At 35.5% G+C, this 9,373-nt stretch overlaps 1 protein-coding gene and 1 long non-coding RNA gene across 2 annotated transcripts; both read left to right on the top strand.

Annotated features, from left to right (window-relative positions):
• Positions 1-4,468: 4,468 nt before the first annotated feature.
• On the top strand, positions 4,469-5,053 carry LOC104120627 (dehydration-responsive element-binding protein 2G-like). The gene has a single exon (XM_018766353.1). The coding sequence runs from the start codon at positions 4,469-4,471 to the stop codon at positions 5,051-5,053; it is 585 nt and encodes a 194-aa protein (XP_018621869.1).
• A 484-nt stretch (positions 5,054-5,537) lies between these two features.
• Positions 5,538-7,154, top strand: LOC138891586 (uncharacterized). Its single transcript, XR_011407958.1, has 2 exons — positions 5,538-5,744; positions 5,837-7,154. It is a non-coding gene; the product is annotated as an uncharacterized lncRNA (long non-coding RNA).
• Positions 7,155-9,373: the final 2,219 nt, after the last annotated feature.

Genomic DNA, 9,373 nt, shown 5'->3' with positions numbered 1-9,373 from the left:
ACACATTATCAGCACGAGACTCTACCATCTCGAGCAAATACTTTGAAAGTATCAGAGAATATGGATAATCCTCAAATTATGTTTGGATCAAAGTCCAATCATGAAGATATTTATATAATTGATAGTGGAACAACTCATGCCATATTCAAATATCAGAAATACTTTTCTTATTTGCATAAGGAAAAAGCAAATGTTTCAACAATTTCTAGTAATATAAGTTTGATTGAAGGCTCCGGAAGAGCCACTATATTTTTGTCTAAGGGAACAAAACTTATTATAGACAATGCATTGTTCTCCTCCAAGTCCCGAAGAAACTTATTGAGTTTTATACATATCCGTCGAAATGGGTATCATGTTGAGACGATAGATAAAATGAATGTGAAATATCTTTGTATTACAAAGAATGTTTCTGGCCAGAAATGCATTGTAGAAAAGTTACTAACTTTATCTTCTGGCTTATACTATTCAAAGATTAGTACAGTTGAAGTACACTCTATCGTAAACCAAAAGTTTACTGATTCAAATACTTTTGAGATTTGGCATGGCCGTTTAGGCCATCCTGGATCAATAATGATAAGACGAATTACTGAAAATTCGAGTGGGCATCCATTAAAGAACCTAAAGATTCTTATAAATGATGAATTTTCTTGTGATTCTTATTATCAAGGCAAAATGATCACTAGAGCATCACCAATAAAGGTTGGCACTGAATCCCCTGCCTTTGTAGAACGTATACATGGGGATATATGTGGACCTATTCACCCACCAAGCGGGTTGTTTAGATATTTTATGGTCCTAATAGATGCATCTTCAAGATAGTCTCATGTGTGCCTACTATCATCTCGCAACCTGGCATTTGCAAAGTTATTAGCCCAAATAATTCTATTAAGGGCACAATTCACAGATTATCCTATAAAGGCTATTCGCCTTGATAATGCTAGAGAATTCTCATCTCAAGCTTTTGATGATTATTGTCTATCAGTTGGGATAAAATTTGAACATCCTGTAGCTTATGTTCATACTCAAAATGACCTTGCAAAGTCATTTATTAAACGACTGCAATGATTGTAAGACCACTACTTATGAAAATAAAATTTCCCACTACTGCTTGGGGTCACGCTATCTTGCATGCAACATCACTTATCCGTCTCAGACCGACACATTATAATAAATATTCTCCGTCACAATTAATTTTTGGTCATGAACCAAATAATTTTTGGATGTGCTGTATATGTGCTAGTAGCACCACCACAGCGCAGTAAGATGGGCCAACAGAGAAGGTTAGAAATATATGTTGGGTTTGAATCACCATATATTATTCGCTATCTTGAACCATTGACAGTAGAATTATTTACTTCTCGATTTGCATATTGTTTGTTTGATGAAACAAATTTTCCACAATTATGGGGAGAGAAAAAGGAAATCAAAAAAGAAATTGTGTGGAAAGTTTCATCATTATCTCATTTTGATCCACGCACCCCTATATGTAATCATGAGGTCCAGAAGATCATCCATTTACAAAATATAGCAATTCAAATTCCAGACGCATTTACTGATTTGAAAAGAAAAACTAAGTCACATATCCCTACAGAGAATGTGCCTATCTGAATTGATGTCCCAGCAGGACCATCTACTAACATGAGAGCTAGTGAACCTAAAGCATGCCTGAAGCATGGTCGGCCTTTGGGTTCTAAGGATCGAGATCCTCGAAAAAGAAAATTGACAAATGATCAAAACGATACTATAAAGGGATCTCTTGAAGAGGCCCAAGATCTGATTAGTTTTGAGATTCCCGAAGAAATCAATGAACCCGAGACTCAAGTGAGCGAGAAACTTTTAATAAGTTCTACTAGTGATGGGATTAATTTAAATCGATTTGAAATATTGGTGGATAATATTTTTGCATATGATATTGCACTTAACATTATGCAAGATAGTGAGGATTTTGAACCTCGATATGTCGAAGAATGTCGACAAAGATCTGATTGGCCAGAGTGGAAATGGGCAATTCAATCAGAATTAAACGCACTTGCTAAAAGAGAGGTCTTTAGACTAGTAGTCCAAACATATGCTGGTATAAAACCAATTGGTCATAAATGGGTTTTTGTGCGAAAAAGGAATGACAATAATAAAGTTGAAAGATACAAGGCTCGCCTTGTCGCATAAGGATTCTCACAACGACCTGGAGTCGATTATAAAGAAATATATTCACCTGTTATGGATGCCATAACATTTCGATATCTCATCAGTTTAGCCTTACGTAAAAGGCTTGAAATATATCTGATGGATGTGGTTACAACTTATCTGTACGGGTCACTTGATAATGAGATTTACATGAAAATCCCTGAAGCAAAGTCAAAATCTCGAGAAATGTATTCAATCAGATTACAAAGATCGTTGTATGGTTTAAAAAAATCTGGACGTATGTGGTATAATCGCATTAGTGAATATTTGTTGAAAGAGGGTTACATAAATGATATTATTTGTCCATGTATTTTTATAAAGAAATGGCATCAGAATTTATTATAATTGTTATTTATGTTGATGACATAAATCTTGTTGGAGCTCTAGAAGAGCTCCAAAAATCAATTGAATATCTTAAGAAAGAATTTGAGATGAAAGATCTTGGAAAGACAAAACTTTGTCTTGGTCTGCAAATTGAACATTTAGCAGACGGAATCTTTATACATCAATTTGCCTATATAGAAAGGGTCTTAAAACGCTTTTACATGGACAAAGCGCACCCATTGAGTACACCAATGGTTGTTCGATCACTTGAAGTGAATAAGGACCCGTTCCGACCTCCAAAAGAGGATGAGGAACTCCTTGGTCCTGAAATACCCTATCTCAGTGCAATTGGTGCACTTATGTATCTTGCTAATGCTATAAGGCCTGACATAGCATGTTCTGTTAATTTACTAGAAAGATATAGCTCTTCTCCTACACAAAGACATTGGAATGAGATTAAGCATATTTTGCGATATTTAAAGGGAACTATTGATATGGGTTTATTTTATGCTAACAAAGGTAGTGCAAATCTTATTGGTTATACAGATGCAGGTTATTTATCTGATCCCCATAAAGCTCGATCTCAAATCGGGTACGTGTTTACATGTGGAGGTACTGTCGTATCATGGTGCTCCACAAAGCAAACTATTGTTGCTACTTCTTCAAATCATGCTGAGATAATAGCTATTCATGAAGCCAGTAGGGAATGCGAATGGTTGAGATTAGTGATTCATTTTATTTAAGAAAAATGTGGTTTGAAATGTGATAAAAGATCCACAATTTTATACGAAGACAATGTTGCATGCATAGCCCAATTAAAGGGAGAATTTATAATAGGAGATAGAACGAAGCACATTTCACCAAAATTATTCTACACATGTTCTTTAGAAAAATGGTGATATTAATGTGCAACAAATCCGTTCAAGTGATAATCTTGCAGATTTATTCACTAAATCTTTGCCAACTTCAACTTTTGAGAAGATGGTATACAAGATTGGAATGCGGAGACTCAAATATTTGAAACAAGATTTTTATTAGGGGGAGTACAATATGCACTATACTCTTTTTTCCTTACTAAGATTTTTCCCACAAGGTTTTTCTTATAAGGTTTTAATGAGATAACTAGTTATGCGTATCACTAAATATGTGTACTCTTTTTCCTTCACTAGGATTTTTTTCCTTGGGGTTTTTCCTAGTAAGGTTTTAACGAGGTACATTATCTTTTAATGAACATCCAAGGAGGAGTGTTATGAATATATTATATTATGGATGTTCATTTAGTACTCCGTTATAAAGAAGCTTTCTGAAGAAATTTATTCATATGAGACTCCGCCGTAAATATGTTTATTTATTTAGTACTCTATTGAAAATAAACCTCCTGAAGAAGCTTATCCTTTCGGTCGTCCGTTATGGATAAATATTACCCCCGGTAAAAGATTATCTATATCTGGTACAATAATAGCTTACAAGCAGCTTATACAGCAGCTTGCAGTAAAGCTTATACATTAATTTCCTTTCTTCTATAAACAGAAAAGTTTTCAGTTCATTATATACATTAGTTTAAAGTTGAATAATATGTCAGTTTCTCTCTATATTTATTTTTATTTTACGGTCTTTATTTTATAACTTAATTCGCAATTTTCTTTGGTAAAGACTTATAAAGGTCGAGAATTACAAGGATAAAGGACTACAATTGGATTATCAGTTGCATGCCGCGTGTCATGATATCCACCTGCATAATCATTGCTTTTACACTTGTAACTTTCTCCAACTATAGATTGGCCTATTTTAGGAAAATGAATCTTACGCGGTACTCCTGGTGTTTGCCTTTTTTGGAAAACTCGTAACATTTCCCTCCATATAGGGCAAAACCTTACCTTTCTCATAAAAACAAAGCAAACCCTAAAATCATAATCAGGAAATATAAAAAGGAAGCACGAAAATATAAGCTTAAACACATATGGCGGAATCTGTAGACACAAACAATTCTCCAATTAGCAAGAAATCAACAGTAGGGCGTTCGAGAAAAGGGTGTATGAGAGGGAAAGGAGGACCAGAAAATGCGTTGTGTACATTCAGAGGAGTAAGACAAAGGACATGGGGCAAATGGGTTGCTGAAATAAGAGAACCAAATCGCGGAGCCAGAATTTGGTTAGGCACTTTCAACACCTCCCTCGAAGCCGCCCGAGCCTACGACGATGCCGCACGCCGCCTCTACGGCTCCGGCGCGAAGCTCAACCTCTCGGAATCCGAACAACCTTCTAATGAGAATTTCAATTCTGGGGAAAATTGCATAATTGGCAGCGGGAATGGGAATGAAAGTAGTGGTGAGTGTTCTGTACTAGAGGAAGCATCGATATTTAAAGATGGGAATGGGAAGTATTTGGTGTGGGAGAATCCGGCGCCGAGTTTGTTGGATGAACAATTGTCCACTGGTTTCAATTGGAGTACTAATGAAGCAGAAGATAATACTAATTTTAGTTTTGAGGAAAAGGAGTTCTACGATGATTATTTTAGTCCCAAGGATTTTCTTTTCCATGTGTAATGGTGTGTAATAATGCTAGTTCCTAGCTTTTTTCTACTATTTCTTCTTATTCCTCTTTTTTGTTTTTTGTAGAGACGGAAAATTGATGCAGTTTTGTGTATTACTGCCTACTATGGTAGTTAGTAGGTTTGTTAGCTGTTTCTTTCTTTAAAACAGTAAGATTGGTCAACTGGTATTGTATATCGATCTAATGTTTGCAGTGTAAGATGTGACGTTAATTCACGGTTATAGCCTCTGATCTTGTTTTATTGTGTATGATAATTCGATTTTGGAAATATATAAATAGTGGTATAAAGAAAAAGATTGAGTATTCTCTGAACAATAGTGTCTTGGTTTCTTTTAAGTATTACTTTACTTTTTCCTTTCCTCTAACTAATAAAGGAGAGTTTGAGAAGCTTGGGGTCGTCAGGGGTAGTTTTGGAAAAATTATAACTGCTTTAGCCTAACACACGTGGTATCGTTATTTTATCCAGTTTTGACACGTACAGCCGTCAAAATGAACGCACAGTGTATACGCTGGTTCTTCTTCCAGAATCTCACAATTGCTCAAATCCTCTTCTAGTTTCGCTTGGAAAATGGGCGTTAATTTTGCCTCTGTTTTTTGACCTTATTCTCCAACGATTTCACTTCTCTCCTTGGATCTATACTCTATGCTATGACCAGATAACAGATCTCTTGTTCAACTTTAAAGGTAATACATATTTCTTGCTTACAGTAAAGAAATGATTTTTTTAAAGTGAATTTGTTTGGGTTCTAGGTATTTTTCTGATTGTTGTTGTGCAGAAATTGTTTATATTGGGTAAATTATTAGTCCATCATTCTCCGCACTGCGACAGCTTGTGAACTCTGTTGCTTAACCAAAAGTCCTAAATTGAGGGAAATGCTAACGATACTCTTTTCTCCTGAGAAGAAAGCCGCGTATTGATGAAGATACAAAGGAGAATGGGAAATGTGATTTTCCCAATTGAAGCACATTTACAGAAGTGTAAGTCATACACTCTGTACTAATAGACTTGATTGTTTTCTTTTTTTCCTGTGTAGAAAAGGTTTTAATTTTTATTTTAACTGTAAGAATCCAATTAGTCAGGAATCGAACATCACTCAAAAATGTATTTTATGATCATCTTATCCACACTAAAATACTCAAAAGGTAGATGTGTCAATTAGTAGGATTATCTCAACAACATTTTCAGTCCCATAAAAAATTCTATATCCCCAATTTATAGAATCATGAATTATTTATTAGCTCATTAAATAATTTAAAATTCCAAAATTCCAAGAAATTCTTGATATATTTAATCAGCTATCCTGCCATGTCCTAAAAGATATAAATCCATGATCCGAAGTACAAATGAAATCTAGCGTACTTCATGCTTTGTTGTTGTTCTATAGCGAGCAGAGTAAGGCTGTCCAACGGGACGGGCAGTCCCGGTCCAGTCCCATCCCGTTCGGGCCCACTTAAATCTAAACGGGATGGGCTCATGTTAAACGGTACACGGGATGGGACGGGATGCCCATTTCGTCTCGTTTATCCCGTCTCCGTCCTGTCCCGTCTGTCCCGCGTGTTTTTTTAATATTATGGTATATTTGTGGAATTTATATTGTATTTGGTAAGTATGAAACAAATCCAACCTATCAGTAGCATCGGAGAGCGCTTTTAGCGTGACGATTTCAAATTGGAGGTCATATACATTCATTAGTGGAGGACATCCTAGAGATTTCCGTTTTATTCAGAGATTGGATTAATTCAGAAAGAGGAAATCTTGGTTTTGAAATATTAACCACCGGGGAAGAAGAATACAATGAGATACTTAGCACTGGGAGCGATGACGACATGGAACTCATTGAACATCAATCAACATTGCCAATTCCAGAACAATGTCCGAGAGAAATTATAGATAAGTTACAACGAAGCTATATAAGAGCTTGCAAATATTAGTATGATAATTTGTAGTTGGCTACTAAGAGGCCTAGGTCAAACAGAACCCTTCCTAGAAGGTGGCTACGTATATTAGGTGCTTTTCAAAGAATTATATTTGTATGAGAAATTTGAAAGTTCTATTATTAATAAAAGAAAAGGCTCTAAGCCTTGAATTTTTTATGAATTGTCTTACACTATTACTAAGTTACTTAATGGCTTGACATTATATTAAATAAATTATAACTCTATTATAATTACTAAAATATTTCATTACAAGTCTTTTGTTTTAATATTTTATAATTCTTTACTTAGTTTCCTAATTTTCTTATAATTTATTAAGTTTAAGTTTATTAAATAAGTCAAAAAATTAGTTTTTGAAAATTTTAAAAACTTAATCATTGTCAAAAAATTAGTCGTTGTCAAACTTAATGCTTAAATAATTAATTATTTTAAAAAAAGCGGCCCCCTTAAGGCCCGCAAAATCGTCCTGTCTTGTCCCATCCCATTTGTTAGCGGGATGAGATGAGCCTACCGTTTTGTCCCGTTTAGGTTAGTCCGCCACCGTCCCGGCTAAATGTCATCCCATCCCGTCCCATCCCATTGGACAGCCTTAGAGCAGAGTATGTTCATAGGTGATGTGTGGCCAAAATGCTATATTTTAAGTACATTACCCGCCTTACTTGTTGTTAGTTTAGTGGTTAATTGTACGACGTTTGAGCTTAATTATGTTATTTTATGTGTAGGAGTATCGGAAGACAAAGACAAATGAAAGTTGCACAAAAAGAGGACAACAATGCAAGAAAAGAGAGAGCACAAAAGTATCAAGTACCCAAACCGTGCTACAGACCAAGTGAAGCCATCTCTATAGCCATCTTGACTGCTCTATAGACTAGGCTTCACGAGGTCTATAGCCAACTTGACCGCGCTACAGATCAGGTTTCACGAGGTGTATAGCCAGGTTGACCGCGATATAAGACTGGTTTCGCGAGGTCTATAACCCGGTAATTAAAAGTCATGAATTAAAAGACTGGCCCATATTTGGACCCAAGGACTTAAACCCTAGCCTATAAATACTCCCTAAACAGGTTTTTGGAGGAGGAGGACGTTTTTAGAGAAAATTCGACCTAAAGAAGACGTTTTTGGAGAGAGGATTCGACTTAAGGAGGCAAAACACGCTAAGAGCAAGGCGAAGAATTTTTCTACGAGTTTTTCACTTCCTTCTTCCTATTTTTATTATTGGTTATGAATTCTATTATTGTACTTTTGCATACTATTATGAATAGCTAATTTGTTATCTACGGTTTTGATGGAACCTTTTGTAGGATGAATTCTTATTACGTTTTTATATAATTTAGTCGTTGGATTTCTCTACTTGTTCAACTACGTGTTTATTGTTGTTTATTGAATGACCATCAATTGACTGTGCCTATTTAGTGTGTATATTGCTCGAGAGAGAGTACACATTTAGGTAGTTGTTGAACAACATCACTCATAACGTATGTGAGAGATCAATAAGGAGGGTTTAAAGGCGAGATTAGAGATCACGAAACCTTGGTGGGATCGTAGTAACATATGTGAGAGATCAATAAGGAGGATTTAAAGGCGAGATTAGAGATAACGAAACCTTGGTGAGATCGTAGTGAGCGGTGAATTAGTGCTAGCTAGCGTAGTTAGAGAGAATACGTCTAGAAAATTGTGGTTGCTGCTCGAGAGAGAGCTACGACACCCAAAGTACTCACGATCGGTAGAGAATACTTAGGCGAAATTATAGAAGACGTAGCGAGAAGGATACCGGCAATTGGAAAAATCATAACTCTAGACCTCCTTAATCTTTTCTCCAACCCTTAGTATCTTTAGTTGTTAATTCACTTCTTTAATTTGTTAGTTAATTAGTTTAACATAAGAATCTTTATATTTATAACTTAGTAATTGTTCGAGCTTGTCTTCTTAGTGATAATCAACAGTTGTAGCTAAACCTTATTTCTCTGTGGGATTCGACTACGGACTCTTAGACCGGATTATATTTGCAGCGACCGCTTATCCTTTTTAGGACTAGAGTTGGGCGTGATCAAATTTTGGCGCAATTGCCGGAAAACTAACAGTGCAACTGTAGGTGTACATATTTCTAGGTTTCAAGTTTGAACTATATTTTGTTTTGTTTTGTTTTGTTTTTTTATTTTATTTTATTCTACTTGTTGATTTGAGAAAATGACATCGTGGAATTATGAGAGTTTAGGTGTCGGTAATTCTAGTATTGATCCTCATATATATTGTGAAGGAAATCACCCGTGGCAAAATTATCAAAATATTCCGAAGAGCGAGTTATGTGCACTAACTCAATCTTATGTGTGGAATATATGTGATGCTTGTGGTGGTCAAGATGGTCACTTTTATGATTG

Source organism: Nicotiana tomentosiformis, chromosome 5 (genome assembly GCF_000390325.3).
Source record: "Nicotiana tomentosiformis chromosome 5, ASM39032v3, whole genome shotgun sequence".
NCBI lineage: Eukaryota > Viridiplantae > Streptophyta > Magnoliopsida > Solanales > Solanaceae > Nicotiana > Nicotiana tomentosiformis.
Note: the sequence above shows the minus strand (reverse complement) of the source record. Positions and strands in the feature narration are given on the sequence as shown.